The sequence below is a fragment of the Talaromyces atroroseus genome (assembly GCF_001907595.1).
Source record: "Talaromyces atroroseus strain IBT 11181 chromosome Unknown scaffold_3, whole genome shotgun sequence".
Taxonomy (NCBI): domain Eukaryota; kingdom Fungi; phylum Ascomycota; class Eurotiomycetes; order Eurotiales; family Trichocomaceae; genus Talaromyces; species Talaromyces atroroseus.
This window is the reverse complement of record NW_017971435.1, coordinates 785,018-810,052: the sequence shown is the minus strand read 5'-3', so window position 1 is coordinate 810,052 and position 25,035 is coordinate 785,018. Positions and strand designations below refer to the sequence as shown.

At 51.7% G+C, this 25,035-nt stretch overlaps 9 protein-coding genes across 9 annotated transcripts, besides 1 other annotated feature; 4 read left to right on the top strand and 5 right to left on the bottom strand.

Annotated features, from left to right (window-relative positions):
• Positions 1-1,220: 1,220 nt before the first annotated feature.
• On the top strand, positions 1,221-2,942 carry UA08_03326 (hypothetical protein; the record flags this gene model as incomplete). Its single annotated transcript, XM_020265614.1, has 2 exons — positions 1,221-2,842; positions 2,894-2,942. 2 exons carry the CDS (start codon positions 1,221-1,223, stop codon positions 2,940-2,942), a joined length of 1,671 nt encoding a protein of 556 aa, XP_020121226.1.
• A 213-nt stretch (positions 2,943-3,155) lies between these two features.
• UA08_03325 (hypothetical protein) lies at positions 3,156-3,674 on the top strand (the record flags this gene model as incomplete). Its single annotated transcript, XM_020265613.1, has 1 exon — positions 3,156-3,674. The coding sequence occupies one exon, from the start codon at positions 3,156-3,158 to the stop codon at positions 3,672-3,674; it is 519 nt and encodes a 172-aa protein (XP_020121225.1).
• Positions 3,675-4,497: 823 nt separating this feature from the next.
• Positions 4,498-5,154, top strand: UA08_03324 (hypothetical protein; the record flags this gene model as incomplete). The annotated part of the gene is made up of 1 exon (XM_020265612.1): positions 4,498-5,154. One exon carries the CDS (start codon positions 4,498-4,500, stop codon positions 5,152-5,154), a length of 657 nt encoding a protein of 218 aa, XP_020121224.1.
• A 573-nt stretch (positions 5,155-5,727) lies between these two features.
• Positions 5,728-7,158, bottom strand: UA08_03323 (hypothetical protein; the record flags this gene model as incomplete). The annotated part of the gene is made up of 3 exons (XM_020265611.1): positions 5,728-6,446; positions 6,511-6,789; positions 6,867-7,158. 3 exons carry the CDS (start codon positions 7,156-7,158, stop codon positions 5,728-5,730), a joined length of 1,290 nt encoding a protein of 429 aa, XP_020121223.1.
• A 266-nt stretch (positions 7,159-7,424) lies between these two features.
• Positions 7,425-14,080, bottom strand: UA08_03322 (hypothetical protein; the record flags this gene model as incomplete). The annotated part of the gene is made up of 9 exons (XM_020265609.1): positions 7,425-7,500; positions 7,550-7,927; positions 8,029-9,164; positions 9,221-10,568; positions 10,630-10,662; positions 10,721-10,845; positions 11,247-12,376; positions 12,447-12,786; positions 13,091-14,080. The coding sequence occupies 9 exons, from the start codon at positions 14,078-14,080 to the stop codon at positions 7,425-7,427; spliced, it is 5,556 nt and encodes a 1,851-aa protein (XP_020121222.1).
• Positions 13,698-13,791: a repeat region (Identified by RepeatMasker using a combination of RepBase library and repeat library created with RepeatScout).
• A 544-nt stretch (positions 14,081-14,624) lies between the features above and the next one.
• Positions 14,625-16,431, bottom strand: UA08_03321 (Glutamate decarboxylase 4; the record flags this gene model as incomplete). The annotated part of the gene is made up of 5 exons (XM_020265608.1): positions 14,625-14,739; positions 14,792-15,330; positions 15,405-16,031; positions 16,097-16,124; positions 16,181-16,431. 5 exons carry the CDS (start codon positions 16,429-16,431, stop codon positions 14,625-14,627), a joined length of 1,560 nt encoding a protein of 519 aa, XP_020121221.1.
• An 806-nt stretch (positions 16,432-17,237) lies between these two features.
• Positions 17,238-18,978, bottom strand: UA08_03320 (hypothetical protein; the record flags this gene model as incomplete). The annotated part of the gene is made up of 4 exons (XM_020265607.1): positions 17,238-18,154; positions 18,216-18,533; positions 18,599-18,807; positions 18,884-18,978. The coding sequence occupies 4 exons, from the start codon at positions 18,976-18,978 to the stop codon at positions 17,238-17,240; spliced, it is 1,539 nt and encodes a 512-aa protein (XP_020121220.1).
• A 1,010-nt stretch (positions 18,979-19,988) lies between these two features.
• On the bottom strand, positions 19,989-22,370 carry UA08_03319 (hypothetical protein; the record flags this gene model as incomplete). The annotated part of the gene is made up of 4 exons (XM_020265606.1): positions 19,989-20,476; positions 20,536-20,755; positions 21,054-22,027; positions 22,193-22,370. 4 exons carry the CDS (start codon positions 22,368-22,370, stop codon positions 19,989-19,991), a joined length of 1,860 nt encoding a protein of 619 aa, XP_020121219.1.
• Positions 22,371-23,287: 917 nt separating this feature from the next.
• On the top strand, positions 23,288-24,732 carry UA08_03318 (hypothetical protein; the record flags this gene model as incomplete). The annotated part of the gene is made up of 3 exons (XM_020265605.1): positions 23,288-23,770; positions 23,838-24,312; positions 24,395-24,732. 3 exons carry the CDS (start codon positions 23,288-23,290, stop codon positions 24,730-24,732), a joined length of 1,296 nt encoding a protein of 431 aa, XP_020121660.1.
• Between the last annotated feature and the right edge of the window lie 303 nt (positions 24,733-25,035).

Sequence of the window (25,035 nt, the reverse complement as noted above, 5' to 3'; positions counted from 1 at the left end):
AGCGTGGAGACTGGCATGACTACTCCATTAAATTTAATAAGTTCGAATCAACTTCATGTCGGCTACCACGCCCTACGCCCATGAGCACGATATCAGCAGCCACGCCATTGAACTTGACAGTTGCCAATTCGTGCTGCCGGAGCTGTGCAAACGCCTACCTATCTTACCAGCCTTATGGACTCCTCGGATCTAAGGACGCCGGGTATACCTATGCGTACCTATCGTCCAGGAACTTTGATCTACCCATGGCTCGCGTCCGTGATGGATTATTTCACCAACAACAGCAGAAGTACTCCGTAGGCATGCCAACACAGGGATATAGTAGCGCATTCCATACACAACTGGCTTTTCGTCCCCTCCACGATGTCTGAACAGGTGAAGAGGCGCCCATTACGGAGTGCCCAGCAAGTTTCCACGCCGGGAAGCAAATAGGCTGCTGAAACACATATAGTCTCTAACTCAGACTCGGTTCCATTACGGTATGGACCGAGATCATGGCCGGCATTTCATACTCGCTTCGGAAATATTCTTTGACAAACAAACAGTGGTTGTTGAGCAATGGCTTGCTCCAGGCAGCATTTCCGTACATTGGTCGACATTTGAGATTGAGTAGGACGGCGTCTACTCAAATACTATCAGGATGCCCGTATGATTCCGTCTCTAATTGGGTATACAAACCAAGATAATCTCTTCTCTGTTTATCTTTTAGTATAATCTTTACAGCCTGGGGACGGGCTTGAAGAGCGGGGAGGGCTCCAATCATATCGAGGATATAAGCTTCACCTATAAACCTTAAGGTAAGCCCTAAGGCAGTATCTTCACCAGATAACGAATCCTGCGTTATGAAAAGCTTTGCTCGCTGCGTAACGGCGGCATCCGCCGATGTAAGATGCCAGGAGCAAGTATAGCGGTGCTCTTCGCTCGCAATCAGAATATCAACTCTAGATAGCGAATATGCACTACGAGGGTACGTAACCAGACCTAGAGAAGACGCCTTGGCATAACAGTCTACTAAGTTAGCAAAGGAGCTTTTATCCAATGGAGCTTCTTAGTCTTATCAACAAACCCGAACCCTATCAGGACGAGAAAATACTTGGTGATAGACTTCACTCACGCCCAAGATGAAGGTGTTTTCTTAAATACCATACGCGATCATACTGTGATCTCCATCAGCATGTATCGTTGATGTTTCCTCCCAATCAACGCGTACCTGACTCACAATGAGGTTTCCAACACCTCGTTGGCCTCGGCTACGCGTTCCACCGGCCGACTCCAGCTTCGTACACGGGAATGTGCGCTGGACGAACAAAGATCTCGATCCTGTTCCGCCAGGCATGCGGAAATGGACGGTTCTCAGCTTCATCGGGTATTGGATTTCCGACGCCTTCTCGGTTGCTAACTGGCAGCTGGCGAGCAGCATCATCGCCGTCGGGCTATCCTGGAAAGAGTCTCTGGGCATGGTTGCTCTAGGGTTTTTCATCCTCTCCATTGTCATAGCTATGAACGGAGCTATTGGCACTATATATCATGTTCCTTTCCCGGTTATTGCTCGTGCTAGTTGGGGTTTCTGGGGCTCTTATGTTCCTATCATCTCGAGGTTGGTTCTCGCGGTCTTCTGGTTTGCAACCCAGGTTGTGAACGGAGGCAACTCTGTTGCTGTCATGCTTGGAGCAATATGGCCGAGCTTTTTACATATTCCAAATACCCTGCCAGCGGGAGAGGGAATTACGACGCAGGGCATGGTGGGATTTCTACTCTTTTGGCTGCTTCAGATACCCTTTCTTATGGTCCATCCGAATAGACTGCGCTATCTGTTTTTAGCCAAGTCGATTATCGTGCCAGCGGCATGGATTGCCATGCTCATATGGGCTTTTATCGCGGTTCCAAACGGAGGCGGCCTGTTTTCCCAAAAGAGTCAATTGACGGGGCCATCATATAGCTGGGCAATGATGTCGTCTCTGACATCCGTCATTGGGAACTATGCAACCGTCAGTGTCAACCAAGCTGACTTCTCACGGTATTCTCGCGTTAGTCCGCGCTGGCACATGCTCTATGTCGTCCTACTCCCAGCATTCTTCACCTTCATAGCCTTCATGGGCATCGCCGTCTCCTCTGCAGGACAGGCCAGGTATCACACTGACTCAATTCCGTGGGACCCGAATGTGCTTCTCGCGTTCTGGAGCAGTCGAGCATGCCGGTTTTTTGGGGCGTTTTCATTTGCCCTCGCCGCCCTGGGGTCCAATATCTCTGCCAATTCGCTCTCCGCAGCGAACGACTTCACTGCGCTCGCACCCCAATTCATGAACATCCGCCGCGGCCAACTGCTTTGTGCTCTACTGGCCTGGGCCCTAGTGCCTTGGAAAATCCTGGAGTCTGCGGGCAACTTCCTCAACTTCATGTCAGCCTATGCCGTTTTCCTCGGGCCGATAGCCGCCATCATGCTGTGCGACTATTGGATCATCAAGCGCCGCAAATACGACTGTGTGGCTTTGTATCAGCCCATGAGCATTTATCGGTACACCGGCGGATTCAACTGCCATGCGCTGGTGTCCTTTGTAGTCGGCGCCGTTCCCAGTCTGCCGGGCTTGATGCAGTCGGTCAATTCACATATAAGAATCGGGGTTGGGGTTCATCCGTATCAATTTGGCTGGCTTTTAGGGTTCTTCGGCACCTCGATCGTTTATGTTGCTCTCAATTACTGCCTCCCTTACGCTGATTCAAAGATCGTGACTGCTGTGCTTCCGGATGACGGTCTAGATGCCGCCAGTGTACTTGATGAGAGCAGTGTGGCGCTCGAGGCCACGTATGTCACGAAGAACCAAGAAAAGGGGTTGACCAAAAGGTTGGTGGATGGTTGATCCAGTACGTGGTAGTCACGCTGTACATTATACAGTCTAGTGAATCGTAGCATCTTCCGTCGGACGGAGGACAACATTCGTTAAGAGATCCTCTTCATTCAAAAGATTATTGGGCCATGCATAAGGCGGACGCAATCAGTTATCTAGTAACTAGTTTGATAATTAAATAATAAACTCCACTGTCGGCGGATGCCGCCGTCACTGGCATGTAAATTCCCCCTTTCTCCCCGTATAATTTGCGCCATGTTCCTAGCCTGACACATCGTCCTACATATTAACGTATACTTCCACTACACAATGTCCCAAACCTCTGGCATTTTGCCGTTGACGCCCGAGCAGCTAGCCTCTGGTGCACGCCAATGCCTCGCCCTGCAACAATCAGGACGAGAAATCCACTCCAAGCGGCCATTCGCAGCGCTCCTGCTGGGTCCCGACAATGAAACCGTGCTGATGAGCTCTCTTTCGCTCTCGCATGTTCGCCATGCTGAATGCGAGCTGGCCCGCAATGCCGCGGATAACTACGCCTGGGACTACCTTGCCAAATGCACCATGGTCTCTACCTGGGAGCCATGTGCTATGTGTGCTGGAACCATATACTGGGCCCATATTGGACGCCTGGTCTATCTAGCGTCGGAAAAGGCCCTTCAGAAACTTACGGGGGACGGTAATACGGAGAACCTGACGCTTGACATGCCATGCCGGGGCGTTTTTGCTGCAGGGCAAACTACAGTGGAGGTTCTGGGCCCATTGAAAACTGAGGGTTGGGAGCAGAAAGTTGTCGACGATGCAGCGTTGTATTGGTTGAAGGGAAATTAATCCGCGTATATACTATATGACAAGTGATGAGATGAAACAGATCAATGGATTGACTCTCTCAATTGGAACCAGACTATTCTATGTCCTAGCCCTAACCGCCGTGTAGTCTTTTTCTAGCCTCGTGAGACTAGCATATTTATTCATCTAATCTTAGTTTTAACACCATGAAAAACAGCAAAGAGTCTAGCAGCTCTTACTCCAATGTTCCAAGGTTGGTGCTGGTTACAGTCGGTGCCTTGTTGTGCTTGATGCCTGGCAGGCAGCACTGAATGTACCTAATCCACACAACGTTCAAAGCCAGGACTCAATTGCTTTGTTAGAACGTGAACACTCGGTTGACATGGCCAGTGCCATGGCCCAGATGACTGGCCCAGGCAGCGGTGGTGTTATACTTCTATACTTCCGTCGAATATCAGTTCACCCATCCATGGATCTGACTTCTACCTATACAGCCTGCCCTGATGCCTACAGCACGATCCGTGGATCACTCTTTGTAGACATGGCAGACATGGCTGGAAGCCTAAAGCCCTCAGACATAAATCGGGGTGAATTGTCTCCAACCTCTTTCTTCTTTCCTTCTTCTTGCAGGTACACGACAGCCGTGTGATATCGAGGAAAACACAATATACCTATCCGCTTGAGCATTTTACTATTCAAACCACCTCCGATCAATCAAACAGTTTCATCGAGCCTCTGAGGGCCAGAAAAACCTAAAAAAAAAAGAGAGAGAGAGAGCCAAGGTCAAACTCCATTCTCAGAGGGCCGCGAGGATACAATCGGAAACAAATCAAATCCCCAGCTCGCGATCATTTTCTCTATCAACATGGCTCGTGCTTCCAGCTTCAATGAACATTTCACACTCTCCTTTTCTTCTGCCGCTCCAGCCTTCAACAACACACGCCGGGCCGGAGACGAAACAGTCACCGAATCCAAGCCAGAGACCAAAACGGACTCCCCCCGATGCATACAAAGGCTTGCAGAGAAAACCAAAAAGGCCATTGAGGCTGTACGTCGCCTCGGCCTCTATTACAAGAACCACCTCAACCAGCTCGTGGCCAGCAATATCCCGTCAGACCATCACCACCACGACGCTATCGATGCCGGCTCGACTTCTTCATACGGCGATGAAATGGCCTCCGAAGAGGAACTCATGCAACAAGTCAAACGCCATCATCTCGACTACGTGTTCTACATTGGTCCCAACAATTCGCCCGTCACCACCAGCAGCGGCATCACTCCCATTCACGAGGAGGAGGAGCAAGACAACGAATTGCGCTGCCCCGACATATCCACAGTATGGGCTGAGGCTTATGCTGTGAGCGAAAGCGACTCATACATTGAACGAATCGAGCAAAATACCTCGGATCAGCTTTACTCTCTAGGCGCGGATTACGAGCCGGAGAAAGAACTGCTTGAGAATCACATCGTTGACGGTACATTTGTGCAGGGCTTAAGATATGCTCGCAAGTATCACCAATAAAAAGAAGAAAGACGTCTTCCTACCATCACGAATTTCATGAATAAAAAGACAACATGCATGCTTGAAAGAAGAAGAAAAAAAATTCTGTTCCGGAACGTTAATTTGATAAAATCATGTTTGATTTCTATTTTGATGCGCATCAAAACTTTTTTGTACGAAGAAAGATACCCCTGTCAGCGTCTGAGCGATTTATATTTCATGTATCCCTTCTTTCTTAATTTCTATAATTTTTCTATATCCATGGATCTAGACATTATCAAGGCCTGAGACGAGGTTTTCTTCCGAGTGTCAAGACACAAGAACCACTCGGTTTCCCTCGTTATGTGTTATATACACGCCACGAATGGGCAGGTCTAATCGGAATTCGAGAATTCTCTTCTTCCTTTCACGTCCTCTTCTGTAGATTGTCAAGTTGACGGATTGGTCGATTTGACGATGTGTAGGGTCACTGCAAGAAAGCGTAGCCATCATCGACTGTTCCTCGTTCTCTCGGGGTCGGCCTCGAGTAACTTGTAATCAATCCATCGGCCTCAAATGCAGACAGCTGATCCATTATGAATCGCAATCAAATGCTCAAGACTTGTTCTTCCTCACTTTAAACTGCTCGATGAAGGCCTTGGACTTCTGGCTCGGCACCACCATGACCCTAACCAACTCATCCACAACCTCGACCTTCCCACCAGACAAGACCTGCAGCAGCGGCAACTTCTTGCCAGCTTTGATCAAGCCACCAGTCACCGTCTCCATAAAGCAATCGACCGAATGCACCTGATACTCGCGCTTCGAATCCCACGGCAATGGGAACAGGTACTCCAAATGATCCACAATGCAATCCGTCTCCGAAAACGCCTTGACAAAATCCGTCTGCGCGTCCATGGGATACAAGAACATAACGGGGAAAGCCAGCGTGCTCTCCGGCGAGAGCGGATCCGGCGTTAAATGCACCTTTGCGTCTTCCATGTCTGGCTTTTCCTCGGTTTTGCGCACGCGGATCTGACGCGCTTGTAGTGCCGTGGCTAGGAGCTGTTTCTCCTTGCGCATCCGTTCTTCTTCGGCGCGTCGTTTGGCCGCTATTTTCTCGAGAACGAGTTTGCGCGCTGCGATCTTCTCCGATACTTGTTGCAGAGACTTGTTGGAAGAATCAACCGCGAGACCACGCAAGACCGTATCCTCAGCTTCGGCGATTTTGTCCAGTGCCAGCAACGCCATGGACGAGCGGTAGTAAGCCTTGACGTTTTTCGGATTGACTTTGAGCGCCTGCGCGCAATCCAGCGTCGTCGACCTGTAGTTTTCTATCACTTAATTAGCCTCTTTTTGTGGCCATAAGGGAAAAGAAAAATTAAGGGGGAAACTCACTCAGCTCCAAATTACACAAAGCCCTATTCGCATAACAAGCCTCGCGGGCCTCTTTTAGCATCCTCTCCTCCGCCGCCAGATCAGTCGGTGTCTCCCATTTATCATCCTCCTTCTTGACATTCAGCACAGCAATGGCTTTCGTATATAATTCCTTTGCGTCCGCCCAATTCCTTGCCTTGGCGTATTCGTTTCCTTGTTCGCGGAAACTGAGCGCAACTTCGCCGCGGGTTCCTTCGTATTGCATGGCGCGGATTGCGTCGAGCATGACGTTTTCACCTTCTATTTACAATAATATAATTAGTATGTCTTTCTTTCTTTTTTTTTTCCCCTATTTGATATGAAAGGGCTAAACACACGCTCATCGCCCGCATTCTCCAAATCCGTCATGAACAATGGCGTCTTGTTCAGCATATCCGCCAACTGATCCGGTGTATACGATCGAATCGAGGCCATGGCCGGAGGCAATTCGGGTGCCAGAGGATCGTCATTGTGTATTACGTCTGGCTTTATGGGGAACGGCGTGTTGTTGGAGAGGAGAGATGAGGGGATGCCTGCTTCTGTTTCTTTTGAGGGTGGTTGTTGTACTGGCGGTGACTGCGCGGGTTGCGACTCGTCGTAGTCGTCGGGTAGTTCTTCGATCGTACCCATTGATGAGGGTTATGGGTATTCTGGGTGTTTCTTTTTTTTTTTTTGTTTTGTTTTTGTATTCAAGCTTGGACAAAAGAGAGAGAGAAAAAAAAAAGAGGATTGAACGATATTCAGATTGATTCCCCGCGGAGAGACGCAGAATGCAAACACGGCAAACATGCGGGATTGTGCAAATGCAAAAAAGTATTCTGGTTGGTCGGCTAAGAGTATGCTACACCAACCTATCAGAAAGAATCATCAATTAATAACGTTAAGTAGGTATCTATTCAATCCTCCTTTTCAGACGAAGGACTTGTAATTTGAAACGAAAAGTCGAGCTCCCCAACAAGATCTTTGACACTCCTATCGCACCGTCAGTATTTATTCTGCGAAAAGGAAAAAGGGAACATACTCAATCACCCTCTCCAAATCCCCAACAATACACCGACTAGCAATCTGCAACACGCTAAACGCCGAATACCCTGGCTCGGCCGCATGGCAGATGTTAAGTATGTCCTCGTCGACTTCTTTCATCTTCTCCATGAACGCATCTGGACTCGGTACTTGTAAGTACGGCGGCAGAGGCTGGGCGTTTAGTATGCTAGCCGAGAGCAGGGCAAATATAGACGTTATCTGGTGCGAGGCCATGTGTGTCATTGTGATGAGTTTCGTGAAGTCGTGGTACCATTCGCTTTCGTTGTGGGTGCGGGTGTGTGCACGTCCGTCGGAGGAGTTGGTAGAGGAGAAGGTTCTGGAGGCGTATTCGAGGAGGTTGATATAGTTTAGTATGCTGTTGAGGTTAGCACACACACACACACACAAAGAGAGAGAGAGAGAGAGAGAGAGAGAGAGAGAGGAGAAAGCCGAATGGTATAGGAACGTAAAACATACTTTTGCATATAATTGATAATCTCCTCATACTGTCCCTTGGGAAATTTCCCCCCAACTTGGACTATCCACCTGATCGAATCCATATTTGCGCGCAGTTTATTGAGCGACACCGTCTGTTTCGCATAGGCTTTGTGGCGGGCCTTTTCTAGCCGTCGACTCGCAGACGATCTCACATTCACGTCCCCCTCGTCACCGCGCGCACGCGCAATCATTGTCTCATGGACAACGGAGTAGTATCTCGCCAAAACGAATAATGCAGCCCCCAGCTCTCGTCGTAGGATGGAGTGATCAGAGATGGGATACGGGAATATAGTCCATATAAATGCCACCACTACACCGCCCAGAATCACCGCCAGACGGTAAGGCGCGAGCAAGTAGGTCGGGTAGTAGGGCTGCCCTCCAGCGTCTACTGCCTGGGCGCCTAGTTTCTGAACTTCGATTTCGCTGCTCACGATGATAATCGTGGTGAGCAAGCCCACTATACCGGCTTGTTGCATGACGGGTCTTTTCAATGGAATCCACCAGGTAGCAGTATTCCAGACAAAGAATAGCACGATAATGCCGGCTATGTGGCCATCTGGTATGTACCAGACGAGCAAAGCGCCAACCATGCCGATTACAGTACCGGTGGAGCGCAGGACAGTATTGAAAACGGTCTGACCAGCCGTCGGGCCCATGCTGATGGTCTGCATGACCATGGCCCAAGCAAGACGCTGGCGCACGAAGAATACGTGAGACTGTTTGACAAAGGCAATGATACCAATCGAGGTCGCAGCGCAGGCTACCCGGAATCCATATTGGGAGCGTGACGAGCGCAAGAAATTCGGTATCACGCGAAGCCATTCACCAAGCTTCTGCAGGGCGTTTTCCGGGGGTAGATGCTCCGGGTCTTTGCGGTAGTTGTATGATTCTCCAAGATCAAGAATAATCCTACGACGGCCGGCGTCATCGTCATCCGTGCTGCTTTCCGTCTGGTAGTTTTGGATTCGATAGAGACTCGTCATCCATTTCCGGGATTGTTTACTGCCGGGGATGACTAGGCGACTGTGAGAATATTTCCCACTGGCGACACGATCGTCAGTGAAACGGACAAAGTCGAGTATAGCACGGCTGGAAGAGTAGAGCATGTGTTCGACCTAGATCTGTCAGCTGAATATGAAAGAGAAGAAGTCAGAAATCGATAGAACCGTACATATAGAAGAATATGCAATTGCCGTTCGGTTCGATCTCGAGGCAGCCCCCCGGGCACGTTTTCAGGAAGCCGAATAGGCTGATCTGTTGGATGATAGAAATAATCTTCAGGCAGCGCGATGCCTTTATCTTCGCACCATTCTCTCAGAGTGACCAATCTAGCCTTGTAGAATGCCTCACATTGATCCTCTAGATAAGAAGAAAAGCCGTCTTCGCCCGGTACAGCATACTGACTAGAAACAGTCTCCAAATCCTTTGGTTTCTGCTTCTTGTGTTGTCGTTGTTTCGCCACATTCAACTGATACGCAACATGCTGGAGACCCAGGTCCATAGCTTCATAGATCTCAGCGAAATGGGCATGGCCCCTAGCCATGATCAGATTCCAATCGCGCACCATCCGTGCATGAACAGCATCATCCGCCAGATCCACGCCGCCTTCTGCCACCGGTTTGGCCCAATTATTCCAGTCCATCACGCGATCAAACACATCCGCCACCGTACTCAGCCCAACAATCGGCAACATGGTCGAGCGCAAATGTTTGAAAATCTCGCCAAACTCCCCGGACGAGAGCTTCCCATAGGCAATTTCGCTTTTGGCAAAGGGCAGTTCACTGCTGAGCGAAGCATGCATGTGAGAAACCTTGCGCGCCGCATGTTGAACGGCCTCGGCCTTGGCCCTATAAAGCCTCTTCTCTTCCGTGGGGTTCCGAGTCTGCGTCCGCACAAACATATCTATTTGCTCCATAGTCTCAAAGTAAGAGGCGTGTGCCTTGAGCGTGTGCCGCAGAGCACCGATATAATCACCCATCAGCTTGAGAACGGCATCCCTCGACGTATCCGGGAAGATGAGAAAGTTCGTTGCCGTCGCCAGCGCCATGCCCGCCATCATAGCCAACAACAACCTCTTCACGAAGGCAAAGCCGGCTGATACGCTCGTATAGTCCGGGGCCTCGGTGGCAGCGACGAAGAACAGCATGCAATGCATCGTCACTGGGATACCGAGCTGCGGATCCTTCCCTCGCAGCGTATTGACGATATAAGTTTGCACAAACAGCCAAACACCGGCAACCGCAGAGGCAGCGGGATTATACGGCACAGAGAGGATATCCGCAGACGAAGAGGCTGCTATCTGCGCCAACTCCTCCCTCGGCGAGGTATGCTGGCGAGCCTTGACGCAGCAAAAGACCATTAGAACGCTACTGGCCGCGCCGAAGCATACTAATACCAGACCCTGGACGAGGAAATGGATGAATTTCCCGCGAGGGGAGCCGCAGCGACTGAACATTGCAGCCACGGGGATGAGGTAGCCTAGGGTGGTGAACTCGTGGGCCACCAGATCTGATTGATACCTGAGTTGGTTAATCACCATGACATATCACTGCCCAGGCATGGGATTCCCTCAGAACGTACATGGCAATGGCCACTGTTGCCGGGAGCGCCGCCCTGCTTCCTTCAATTAGCATTCCCTCTTGTCTCTTAACATTGCCAGAGCGAGACTGACTTCATCATCCTCAACAGCGTGTGCATATCGATATCGCACTTTGCGCAGATGCGCGCAAGCCATGCCGGCTTCCTAAGTGCCGTCGACATTGATAAAGATTGCGGTGAAATGATGACGTCGTGTAGCTGGATGCATTCATTTTAGAAGTAATGTCGCTTGGAGAGCAATTGCAATTGCCATTAAGTGGGGGGAAAAGCAAGAGGGAAAAAAAAGAAAGGAAAAGAAGCAGATACAATAATGTATCCGGCAGAGAGAAAAATGTCGCGATGAACAGACGACGCAAGCTTGGGTGGGGAAGGCTAAAAAAAGAGTTCACTCGGCAAGACGGCAAATGCCATTGCCATTTCCTAGTTGGGCACCAGGATTCAGGCTTACGATTTCTTGAGAGGAAAATGAATAAAAAAAATAAAAAAAAAAAAAAAATATACACTAAGGCTATACAGAAATAAGGAAAAGTGCTATTTCATGGTTCTAGCGTATATACTGGAGCTTCAAGGAGAACATTATTCGGCCCTCGGCCGCGTACCTCCACAGTCACGAACGTTGCAAATCGTACTCGGGGCTGCTTATCGTTCAGTTCGTCTCGCTCGCTGTTGGTGCTGTTGTTATTTTCAGATATCGAAGCAGAGCCAGAGACGGAGCGTTGCTGAGCTTCGGATGATGGGGATGGTGATGGTGCGGTATTGTTATTGGACGACGACGACGACGACGACGATGAAACGAGTGATTTCTTGCCCATCAAGCTTCCAAAGGGATATTTCTTTCTTTGCTCGCGGTTCTGGCTCTTATTGCTGCTGCTGCTGCTGCTGTTGTTGTTGTTGTTGTCTGCTTGTACCGGTGAATGGGTCTCCACGTCCATCTCGTCAGTGCTCTCGCCTGAGGTCCGGTCTTTACACTCGGCAATAGCCCGTGCCAACGGTGGCAGGCCCGTTTCCACCTTCATCGTCGTCTCGGAGATCGGGGTTCCCGGTGCAAGATAATCAACGATGATATCCCGAGACTCCTGTGGGATTTTCTCGGCGATGTTGATGGCATTCTCCACAATCATCTGTGTGTAGTGCGCAAGCTCCGGCGGAGCGGGTTCCTTGAGGTAGTACTGCAGGGTTGTAGAAAGCTTCTCTACGCAATACTCCGTCAATTGAGCCTGGTTCTCAGACGTTGCCTTGGATTGCAGCTCATCCGCCAATCCGTCGAGAGTTGTGCGTCTCCAGTTCGAGATGCGCGCAACCTGGTTCTCCTTATCATCATCATTGAAGACTTGTACCTGCTGTTGGCGCAGATTGAGCTCGACCGACTTCAGGTGTTCGCTAAAACTACGGTCCAGGCCGGGGTGAAAATACCGGTTGAACACATCGTCAACTACCCACCGCGAGATGACAGCGCGGCCAACTCCGGTCATCTCTTTGGCACCCCGGGCAACTGCATCGTCGTTGACAAACGGATGTAGCCATTCTGGGATGGTCTTCCAATCCTTACGTATCGAGAACGCCAGCTCTTTGATCGCCCCATCGAGGCGGTTGAATCGTGCAGTATACTCGTTGTCATCCAACACTGTGCGGGAAACAGCCATGCGCTGGTGGGCTACGGTATTCTGAAGCTGCGTGACCTGCGCTTCCTTTTCAAAATAATATCTCTTGACCTTTTGATATTTGGCCTCTGTAGGTCATTAGAGATGCATTACAAAACAATTCAGAGGAAGAGTCAGAACGAGGGAAATAAGACGTACGGAGTTCTTCATGCCGCGCAACAAGAGCACCAATGTCCAAACTTTCCAACTCCTCTCGCAATTTAGATGAATGGCCCGCTGGCGGCGTCTCGCGTCCCTGGGCGGACGTGTCGTGCAAGTTCTGCTGGGAAGAGTTGCCTTTGAACGAAGCTCCTGAGGGCGCACTCTGATGATGCGGCGATTGACTGTGTCCAGTCGGCGCCGCGAGAGAATCTTTGCGAGTGGGCATCGAACCGCCCTGCTGCTGCTGTTGCTGTGCACGATCGCTGCCGGCCATGTCATTCACGGACGCAGGATAATTCAAGCTCGAATGCTGCACGGAGGGTCGACGGGAAGAGGCCTGTGATATGATGAGATCAGAATTCTGCGACACAGTTATGGGTGCAAGGGGAGCTGGCTCCAGAGATTGTCGTGACGACGACCGTGCGGGGAAACTACAATGTTCCAATTTGGGCGATCGCTTGCGCTATGGTCTTAACGCCGCTTCATGGGCAGGATGGTACGAGACGGCTGAAACTAAACCTTGCCGCTGTGAAGGGAGAGGCGGCGGGAAAATGCAAGGGTGATGGTGCTGGTGGTGGGTGCACCTCTGCGAGGTAGGAGGAGGAAGAAGAAGACAACATGTACTGTCGTTGGAGGCTCACCTGGCTGGCAATCGATTCAACACTATCCGGCCGGCTATGCTGCCAAGTGTGATGACTGCGATCCGTATGCTGGAAAGATTGAGGCTCGAGAGGAGTCTGCGGTAGACTTGGTTCGTAGATCCTGGGACTGGCGGGAGGCTGCTGTTCGCCTGTCGATGGCCGTGCGGTTTCCAGGTCAAGATCCAGACTATTCTGGTCTACTGTCGAATGGCTCGTCTGCAAGCTCGCATTCGCTACTGCTCTTGCGTGCTCTTGTTGCGGGTCACGTTGTTGTTGTTGTTGTTGTTGTTGTTGTTGATGTCCACCAAAGGCGTGCTTCACAGAGACAGACCGGGCCAGAGATTTTTCTGTCCTCGCTTGTTTCCCGGGGCTGCTGGATGCAACGCTTTGGTTGCGGCTGAAGAAGCCCTTCTTCTTCTGCAGCTTGCCGGACTTGTCCTGGAGCTGAAGGTCCTGGGCGGAAGTGTTTGCGTGGGCAGTCGTCCACAGCTGGTCGGCAGAGTTGGTGAGACTGGGACTGGGCTGGTGGTAGTTGGCGGGCTCGGTGGGAGTGCGCTGGGGAGTCACGAGACTAAGGGACGATGAGTGCGGGGCGTAGTGTGCCGGATGCCGGTATAGCTGCTGCTGCTGTTGCTGTTGTTGCTGTTGTTGTTGTTGTTGTTGTTGTTGTTGTTGCTGCTGCTGCTGCTGCTGCTGCTGCTCGTTTAACGACGGGTCCCGTCCGTAGCGCAAATCAACGCCGGCGGAGTAAGGACTGCTGTGAGTGGAATGGCTTTGGAATTGATTAGCTGGAATAAAGGGCTCGGGCGGCCGATGAGACTGCTCTGATCTGCTGTCGCCGGTGTAGTCAGATTGATGTTGTCGCTGCTGCTGGTAGAACTGCTGCTGCTGGTATGGGTTGGGGGGTGGCGGAGGCGGCGGCGCTGAGGACTCGCTCGCGGGACCTGCAGAGGCCTGGGAGCGGGTCTTTTTGCTGAAGAACGAGGGCATGAGGAGCGTTCTCCTCTGTCTCTTTCGCTCGCGTTCTATGAGAGAAAGTCAAGGCGTGTACACCTGTCAACCGAGGAGGGGAAGAAGGCAGTGGTGATGGCTACAGCCAGGCTAACGACGTTGGTTAACGAACTAGTTAAGGTAAGGCCAGCCAGCCTGACTCAGCCGCCAGCGCTGGTGAACTGAGTTAGCATAACGAGTTAGTTCACCTTTAGTTGAGGGAAGGAAAACCGAAATTGGCATCTTATTTGCTGGGGCCACGTCGCACAGCCTATCGCAGCGCGGGGCTATTAATAGCATAGCATGCCCCGCTGTGCCTGAGCCATCCGACGAGTATGCACTATGAGTATGTAGTATACGCACTGTGGCTGTGAAACTTAAGCGAGACCACGTCAGATATTGGAGCTGAAACGCCCCTCTATTTATGAGCATTTACTATACGCAGAGCGGGGACGGAACTACGTCAGTCATCTCATTCGTAAGTTAAAGCGCTAGCTAATCTAACTCGGGCTGGGGGCTAAACAAGCCGGGATTTATGTACACATTAGCACACGGCATGGGTCTTGCCGTGCTTTCCTTGCAAGGAGTGCTTCTCCTTCTTGTATGCAGGGTGGTTGTGGTGCGACTTGTGCGAGTTGACGACGTGGTTCTGGACGTGTCTAGGATTCATTAGTTTGGAGTACTTGATGGAGAAAAAGAGAGAGGGCTTACTGCTGGTACTTGACCATCATGGTCTTGTCCATGTCTCCCAGCGTCTGCAGAGCAAGCTTAATGTCATTCACCAGCGCGTCGGCACGGGGCACACTGAAATCCTCGCGCACAACAACACGCATCATCTTCAGGCTCTCGCTGTGCGGCGCCATGGTGTAAGCCGGCACCACCCAGCCACGCTCGCGGAGCTGGTGGGCAATGGCAAACTCGTCAAAGAGGTGTCCGTCCTTGGGGTTCAGACGGAAGGCAACCAGGGGCAAGCCGTGGCCACGGCCCTGGCTCATGATTATGAATCCGAGCTCCTCGAGCTTGCTGGTAATGTAGTCCGCCGTGCGGGTGAGGTTGAGCATGATGGAGCGGTATCCACGCTTGCCCAGACGGATCATCTGGTAGTACTGTCCAATGACCTGGGAGGCGCCCTTGGAAAAGTTGAGGGTAAAACTGGCCTGGTCCGCCCCAAGGTAGTTGATGTTGAAGACGAGTTCCTGGGGGAGGAATTCGGGGGAGCGCCAGACGACCCATCCGACACCAGGGTAGACCTTTATTGCAACTTAGTCTTGTCTCTTTTTTTTTTTTTTTTTTTTTTTCTCCCCTTCATTATGTTTTTACTTACCAGACCGTACTTGTGACCCGACACGTTGATCGAGACCACCTTTTCCAATCTAAAGTCCCATTCTAGGTTGGGGTTGACGAAAGGAGCCACAAAGCCACCGCTCGCAGCGTCAATGTGGATGGGGACATCGAGACCCTTCTTGACCAGCAGATCGTTGATGGTCTTGGCATCTTCGTACTCGCCCGTGTAGGTAGTGCCGAGGATAACGCAGATCCCAATGGTGTTTTCGTCGACCAGGTTCACAGCCTCGACGGGGTCAATGACGTAGCGGTCGTCGGTGCAGTAGACGTACTTCTCCTCGACGTCAAAGTAGCGGGCCGCCTTCTCCCAGCAGACCTGCACAGCGCTGTTCATGACAATGTTGGGGCGAGACCAGTCCTTGCCCTCGGCCTTGCGCTTGTTCTGCCACCGCTTCTTCATGGCGAGCGTGGAGAGCATGATGGCCTCGGACGAGCCGATGGTGGAGGTGCCCATGGCATTGTCGCTGTGCTCGTCTACGGGGGCGTTGAATAGGCGCGCAATCATGTTGACGCATCGGTTCTGGATGTCAGCGGACTGCGGGTACTCTTCGTAGTCGATGAAGTTCTTGCTGAAGGCCTCGGCCATGAGCTTCTCGGCCTCGTCTTCCTGGGGGGAGGGGGGGGGGGGTTGGTCAGAGAGGTCAGAGAGAACGCAAGGAGCAGTGTATTTACCATGTAGGTGGTCACGAAAGAGGCAAGGCTAGCAGCAGTCAGTATGCCGATTCAGGGAACTTCACGGAATGCATGCAAACGCACTTTAGCATCGGGTTGCCGTCCAAGCTCAGGTCGTCCTTGATCATACGGTAGGCCACCTCACGGGGCATCTCCTTCTCGGGCATCTCATACGCCGGCAGCGACTTGGCGGCATATTGCGAGCCGTAGACGCTGGTCGAGTAGTCGTCTTCTCCTGGCGCGCTGAGATCCAGGGTCTCCACGGCGGGGAGCTCGGAGTGAGCAGCAGGCTTGGAGACCTGGTGGTCCTTCTTGACGGTGGCTAGATGGACCATTGTAGATCGACTTGTGAGTTACGCAGGAGTATAGCAGGGGTTGACGGTGTACAGAATGGAAGAAAAGGGCAGAAAACAAAACAGCATGTAATCCATGAACAGCACAGCGCACGCAGGCTTTATACCTGGCGCTCCGAGCTATCGACATCACAACTTCCAAGGTTCGTGTGGCTTTTGCGCCGGTGGAGGGAGGGCCCACGTCAGAAACCCTAGCGTGCTAAAATACCCCCCCCCCCTAATACGCGTCGGATACGCAAATTACCGATATAATACGGCGCCCGCGCTGCGCGACGGCATGCCGGCTGCGTATCAAGCCCCTCCACAGACGGTACCGATGACTTAGGCCTGTTCACAGTGTGTCCACGACGACTTGCGTGGAGGATTGTTGATAGGCCACCGGCTGGGCCGGAGTCTCTAGTCTCACCTCGATTCCTGGCATTTCCGACCCTCTGCGCTGGCATGGCGTGCTGATTGGCGGCGGTGTCTCGTGTCTGCGACGATGTATGCGTATCTGATGCACGAAAAGCTTAGCCCTGGTCGATCCACCATAGCGGGGGGAGTCGTGTCTTCTACGAGTACGATTGCTTGCTGTGGAATAATAATAATAATAATAATAATAATAATAATAATAATAATAATAATAATAATAATAATGCCTGTTCTTGGTTTAGGTATCTGCCTCGCTTTTTCTCCCTCAAAACCACCCAGCCAGCCTATCATACAAGCAACATATTCAAAACGCCCCGGAACAAACCGACCCTCGCATAACTAATGTACATCTAATTAATTATGTATGCTCTTTTCGCTCATCGCCCACTCTCGGCTTTCTTACTTTCCCCCTTGAGCTTGCGTTTGATCCACGCCACGAGCCCGCCTTTCTTGGGCGCGGCCTCCTGTTGTGCTGCTGGCTTCGAGACGGCCTGGTCAGGGGCTTGCTGAGGGGTAGCAGAGGCTGCGGCGGCTGCGGCGGCGGCTGCAGCTACTGCCGGTGACTGAGGGGCTTGTGCTGCATCAGCTGTTGCTGGTTTGATTGGCCGTGCGCTAGCATCGTCCTTGTGGCCAGTTGGAGGCAGCACCGCCTCTTTCTCGGTCGATGCTGCTGGTGCTGCTGATGCTGGTGCTGCAGTCTTGTCCTCGGCTCGGCTTGTATCTTTAGGAGCGATAGGTTCTTGGGCTGCTGGTTGGTCAGCACTTACAGCGGCAGCCTTGTCCTCGACTAGGCCTGTATCCTTAGCAGCAGCTGGTGTTTCAGCGGCTGGTGCCGAAACTGCAGCCTCCGTCGGGGCGGTCGCGGCGGGCGTTGTTTCAGTGGCTGGCACTGGGGCTGGTGGCTGAGAAACGACTGTCTTTGGAGCCGCCGTAGTATCCCCCTTGATCGCATCCTGTGTCTCTGAAGCAATGGCGCTGTCTGCGCCGGACGCAGTAGATCCGGCCACTGAAGGGGTTGGGAAACGTCCTGGAATAGCCAAATTCGACTGCGAGACAGACGTCTCGGTAGGCTCGTCAACGCGCGCTTTCTTCGCTGGCTGGTCGCCTTCTTGGGTCACAAATGTGGGCTCCTCGTGGGATCGCTTGACATGCGGGGCAACGAGAGGAGCGGCCGCGGCCACAGGAGTATCCTCTTCTTGGACGAGTGCTTTGTGCTCCGCTTCCTCGACCGATTCGCCAGCGGGCTTCGCTGCCACTGCTTTCGACGCTTCGGTTTTTTCGAGATCAGCGGTCGCTGTGTTGAGGTCGACTTAGTTCCTGGCATTTGAAAACACACAGAGAGACACTACACATACCTGGCTGTGCTTGTTCCACAGTACCAGCAGCTCCAGCCGCCGTCGCGGTGGCTGCTACTGTCTCGGAAGGAATCTCTTCTTTCTTGGCCGCATCCGACACATCCTTCGAAATATCGTTTGTGGCAGCAACTGGCTCTGTCTTCGTGCTTGTGTCTGCCAAAAGATCGGCCCTGTCTGTAGTGGCGGTTGACGGACGTTCGGGTTCTGCTGCCTTGGCCTCCTCGGCCTCTTGCTTCTTCGAGCTCGTGGGCGCAGCGGCGGCCAATGCCTCTGTTCCGGCGTCACCTCGTTGTTCTTTCGTCACGTCGGAGACTTGTTCTGCACGATATGTGGTTAGCGAGGCAACAAGAGAGGGTGCGTGTGAGAGAGAGAAAAGACCGTACCAGTTTCTTGCGCTGGTAGCTCTTTTTCTTCCTTTTCCTTCTCCGGCGCAGCGGTAGTTGTCGGTGGTTCAGAAACTGGCGCTTCCGTTGCGACAGTTGGTGCAGCAACTGCTGCTGCCGATCCGCTTGCTGTGGCCGGCGCGGCCTCTGCTGTAGTGGCGGCGCCTTCACCGTACAAGAGCTTGTCCTCTTCCTGGTGAGCGGGGCTTCTGCGAGGAAAAAAAAAATAGTCATCAGTATGCTACAAGCGCCGTCGCGGTGCAGAACTTGCGACTGCCGACTTACATGATGTTCTTCACATCAGGCAACTTCGCTGCGGCGCCGCCACCAGCGCCCTTGGCCTTGCTCTTGTGGCTTTTCTTTCCTCCTTTCTTCGGCATGGTGTCGGGCTTAGCAGTGTAAATTCTGGGTGAGGCAGTTCCGGGTGCAAGTGGGAGGAGTTACGGAGTGTTTTGCAGGAGGAAAACCGCGCAGGAGCAGGCGCGGCAAAGGCAAAGTGGCTGGACTGCGATTATTAGCTAAGGACAGGCAGACAGATGCCTTGCTCTGCCAATGACAGGGATGGCAGGGCTATGGGTGGAGCTGGACGGTCGCAGAGCATAAAACTACTCAGCACAATGAAAAATTGAGCAATCTGCTAACCAGTTAGTTAATTACCTAGGTAAGATTAATGCAATGAGGGAAAAAAAAAAGGAGGTTGTTTCTGCTGTGTGCGGCCGGGCTGGCTCCACTGCGGGCGTCTTTTTTTGCGCTGAAATGAGCTGTTCGCGGAGGCATAGCATAGCCATACTATGTAGTATGTATGCTAGAATAACTAACTAACTTAACCAATAGCTAGGGGATATATAAAACAGCAGTATTCCGTACTTTTGCTGTTTCAATTTGCCATTTACCATTACCAGGCGCAGCCAGTCTCCAGAAACGGTTGGCCGAGCATGCCGGCGTGTGGCGCGTGGAATGCGCCGGAGACAGTGCATATATGGGGAAGTTCTAGGATAAGTTAGATTATTATACAGCACTACAGAGTAGCATAGCTAGGTATGCTCTTATTTACTCTAGCGGTTGACTAACTTGTCGTTAACTGAGTTGGTCATCTCATTGTCAGGCCACAAAGAATTGTTGGCCTGAGGCACGCATCAAGCTGACGTCAAACCCCGGCGCGCCGGGTGCCGCTAAAGCAAACTGGGCAATGTGTCTTCCGACCAATCATATAGTACATACCATACTATGTACATACTCTCTCTCGCTATATATATATATATCCGAGAGTATATATATATTCTCTCGGATATCTCAAATATTCCATCGGCAAAAAATTCTCATGTATGTGAAGCACGTATAATTCCAACCCGTATGGTGACGGTAATATGTATATAGGTCTATATCAAGATCACGCGCCAGGGAGCTCAGACGCAAAAAGCTGTTTCCGTTCTCTTGAATCCAGAAGTTGTGGTGGCTCTTGGACATGGACATGGGCCTGGGTCTGGGTCTGGGACACTGGGAGCCCTTGACGCCGCCGTTGTCGAAGAGCGAACCAGACCAATAGAGCGATAATAGCAAGACCTGCTATGCTGACTCCGACGCCGATGCCAGCCTTGGCTCCTGTAGTGAGTCCGTTGCTCGTCGGTTGCGCGGAGGATGTAGAGGACGGGGAGGCTGTCGCTGTTGCTGTGGCCGACGTTGAAGAAGCTGTTCCGGTCGATGTAGTAGTAGCAGTACTCGATGATGCTTCTCTAATGTAGAACAGGGGCGAATAAAAGGGCGAGCCCATCTCGGTGCCGTTGACGATGATGAAGTGGAAAAGCTCCGAACTGTTCAGGCTAAAGGCGTACAAGGTGGCCGTCCATGAGATGTAATCGGGATAGGAAACCGAGTTGGCTGCGACGATGGGACATTAGCGTCATATCAAGCAGGAAGCGAAAGTCCTTCACACGCACAGAGTAGCCAGGATGTAGTATCATCGCTGTTGCTTTGCTGCAGCCCCAGCGATAGCATGCTATAGTCCGACGTGCCATTCCATGAAATGCCGACGGTCTCGCCGACTGTATAGGTAATGGAACCATCTGCACCGGAGGGTTCGAGGAACTGCTGTGCTCCAGCAGTGCCGAGAAGGCCAGCAGCTATTGCAAGATTTCGCCAAAACATATTGGCATTTTCCTAAGAAGATGAAGCGACGAGGCTCATGCAAGGTATTTAGTTAGAAATCTCCAACGGCCCTAAAAAGGCAGTTCGCGCAAATTACCTTATTAGGCTCTAGGCGCATTCTAGGTAATCACTTAACCCTTACACGTGACGTGCAATTTGTTAGTGTAACTAGTGGATAAAAATATAAAAATTTCATAAGCATAATAATAATATCTACCCTCCGACAAGGTATCCTCAATATGAATCAGATCTTGACCAGCCACCGCCAGCGCCAGTCCAGCGCTGCCCAGCGCGACAGTGTGATACTGACCAGTCCCGCAAGCAAGACAGCTGAGTAAAACCCAATGAGGGCTTTAGGAGTAGTCGACTGGAGTAACTTTCCCCCGACAGGCACCGTAAGCAAGACCCCAAACGATGCAACGCTGTAGATTGTGCCGTAGAATCGACCATAGTCCTGAGTTCGACAGAGCTGGCCCGCACAGACAGGCGCCAGGGACAGCCATCCACCAGACCCAAAGCCAAAGATGGCGACGACAACCAAGAGAGTGGCCGAGTCGTGAGATCCGAATGGGAGCCAGACAGCCGCCATGATGACCAGCGTGATGCAGACCATCGAGACGAGCGTATTGAATCTCCCGACTTGATCCGCCGCGAATCCCGGAAGCACTCTGCCCAAGAGGCTCATGCCATTCAAAAGGGTCAAGGAATAGAATTGAACGTCCTCAGAAAGCCCTGCATAGCGAACATAGGTGGGGAGCAAAGCAGCACAGCCAAAGATGATAAACTCAAAGGAAAACACAGCCATGGCGAGAAAGCAAAGGCGCGGGGAAGAAAAGGCGCGAAAGTCAATCGTAGCCCGACTCGCATTGTCACTACTACTGCTGCTGCTGCTACTAGTCGGAGGTCGCCCCTTGATCAGGAACACGCCTAGTGCATAGCATCCGAGGGCCAGAAAGGCAATGATCCGAATTGACCATAGCCAACCGTATTTCTGAAAAAGCGTCCGGAGCAGTAAAGGGATAATCGCCCCGCCGGTCGAGGACCCTGCCATGCAGATGCCAGACGCAAGGCCGCGGCGTCGGTAGAACCAATGGCTCAGGACAGCGATAGAGACGGTCGTGATGACGGCCGAGGACATGCCCCCGAGGACCCCGAGGCAGAGCATGAAATGCCAGTATTCAGAGCACTGCGCGAGGAGCATGTAGCAAAGGAAACTCGCAAGACTGCCGCTGATGACCAGGATCCTTGCCCCGTACCGGTCAAAAAGAGGACCGACTTGAACGCCTAGAAAAAGGGTTAAGAATACAAGCACCGCAGTGATCCATCCGACATCACTGACGCTATAGCCAGCAAGCTGGTGGGCAGTGAGATAGCTCTGGACCGATCCGACTATGCAATCCCGGGGGTTAGCTTACATGATAGAGAGTTGCGAAGGCTTTTCTTTCATACCAGCAGTCTGGAAGCCAAACGACGGAAGCATCATAAAAAAGGAGCCAAGCAGACAAAGCCAGGCCTCGCGGCTATTCTCAGGGAACTCGTGTCTATCATCATCTTCGTGGTCGTCGGATCCTGGTTGCTGCGAAGATTCTGTTCTGTGCTGATTGACGGAGAGCGCTGATCGCCGCATGGTCTTTTAGTCTGTGCTGTTGGTCGTTTCAAGTCCTTGACGGTATACCAGAGGGAAGAATAACCAGGTAGATTCGGCTTTAGGTATATAGAGATAAGAGCTTTCAATGGTGGGGCTTGTCGTAGGGCGCGAACAGAATTTACGCTTCAGATGGCAGACTACAGAGACGTGAGTGAAGACCTATTAAAATTGTCAAAAAAAAAAGGTATGAATTTGACCTTTCTTTAACAGACAATCGATTCCAGGAAGAGTATCCGACGGAAAGACGGTCTCTTCTATATAAAGCCCCTTTGAACCACAACTTGGCCATTCTCTCGTACCCCTTCATCATTGGGATGTATACCTTCAACTAGGCAATCGACAGCAGGGCCTTCAACAGTATACATATCAGCAAGATTGATCTTCTTCCGCTCAACAAGCTTTCGCTCCGCCAACGCGCGAAACTGGTCATTGACACGCCTGACAATCAAGTCAACTTGCGCTGACAAGCAGAGTAGAGAGGAGAATAGTCGATCCTGGAGAGCTTTGCCAGAGATACTCCAGCATTGCCTCCATCCGGTCCCCAGCGCTGTGTAGACATGTTGTATACTGACAGGATTTGTCGCGCCTATGAAAGATGTTGTCTAGATGGATAAGGCTAGGAGGACGCATGGTACGTGCTGATGCTTGTGTGCGTATGAAGATACTCAGGAATAACCTTGGAAGAATATTATTATATAATTCTAGATCATAAAACATAATCTCGTAGGTATAGTTTAGTTTATCTATGCGATATATAAAAAATCCTCGGAAATGCTTCCCCATCCGCAATGACCTCATCTGCTTGAATTTTCTCCCGCCCCGCCCTCACTCTGCCCTCTCCGCAACATCAATTGATTTACCTAGATTCAATACCAACCAGCGGAAACGAATCGAAAATGCCCAAAACCCTCACGGTCGCCGTCGCGCAATCGCGCACCCTCGACACGACCTCCGCCACCCTCGCCGCCCTCGAACGCACCACCCGCCACGCAGCATCCCGCGGCGTCAACATCCTCCTCTTCCCCGAGGCCTACCTAGGCGGATATCCGCGCACCTGCGACTTTGGCACTGCCGTCGGCCATCGCAATCCCGCCGGCAGAGACCAGTTTCTGCAATACTTCAACTCCGCTGTTGACCTGGGCGATACCCCGGCCGGAGCGGGCGATGACTGGGTTGACCGGAAACTGCCCGTGGCTAGGGACCGCGGCAAGGATCGTCGTGGGGATGGCACGAGAGAGTTCTTGGAGGAGGTTGCTCGTTCAACGGGCGTTTTCATTGCGGTGGGCTTGATTGAGAGAGCTGGTGGCAGCTTGTATTGTGCCGTGGTCTATGTTGATCCGAAACGCGGCGTGTTGGGGAAGAGGAGGAAAGTCATGCCAGTGAGTCTAACATCGAAGCTTCGTGGCCATCAATTATTTCTCGATGAATTCTCTGACATTCCGATAGACCGCTGCAGAACGCCTGATATGGGCCCAAGGCTCGCCCTCGACCCTCCGCGCCGTCTCAACAGAGATCAACGGCGTCCCCCTGACCATTGGCGCAGCAATCTGCTGGGAAAATTACATGCCCTTGCTACGGCAGAGTCTCTACTCGCAAAACGTCAATCTGTACCTCGCCCCAACCGCCGATAGTCGTGATACCTGGCTCCCGCTTATGCGGACGGTGGCCAGCGAGGGCCGCGCTGTGGTGTTATCTGCCAACCAGTGCGTGCGCAGGAGCGAGTTACCGGAGTGGATTACCGCCGGTTCAGCTGCCACAGGAGAAGATAGACCAGAGAAGATGAAGAAGAAGGAATTGATAACTACGAGCGAGGGGCCGCATGAGATCGTCTGGCCGCAGTCAGCGGTTGATCAACTTCATACGGATAAGAAGAGGGATCAGATGTATGCGAGTTTGGCTGTGGAGGACGGTGATATTTCCGGTAACTTTTTTTTCCCCCTCTCATGAGTTCTCGTTTAGTTTTACGATTTCAATCAGGACAGCGAACTGACGTCTGCACGCAGTCAAAGACGACCCAAAGAAGACCCCCCAAAAAGAAACCGGCTCGAAGCTATCCAACTCAGCACCACAGGACGACTACGTCTCGCACGGCGGATCCTGCATCATCGGTCCACTGGGCGAAGTCCTCGGCGGACCCATCTGGGACGTGTGTACAGACGACAACGATCCCGCCGCCGCCGCCGCTGCTGCGGCTACAACAGGAGACGGGCTGGTCATTGCAAAAATCGACTTTGAGGACTGCGACAGGGGTCGTTTGGACCTGGATGTTGCCGGCAGTTATTCCCGGAATGACGCTTTCAAGCTTACCGTTGAAGGGTTGGATCTGAACCCGCCTCCCTGATTTTATATATGTCAGGTAGGAAGGAATCAGCAAGCAGTATGTATATTATTTCTTCTGAATGCATATTTTATTAGAAGCTACCTAGATAATTATAACAGTGTATATGTATGTACCGACGGATAAATTACGATTCATATCCGTAGCAAAAAAACAGATAAAACCGTACTCAAAAATCATCGGATTACTTTATCTTGTCCCATACAGACCAATCAATAATTCGAGAATAATTGATTGGTTGCATCCAGCTCAAGATCAGTCGATAAGAATGCGTCTGACCGAGCGAGGCAAGAGACTGCTTATAGC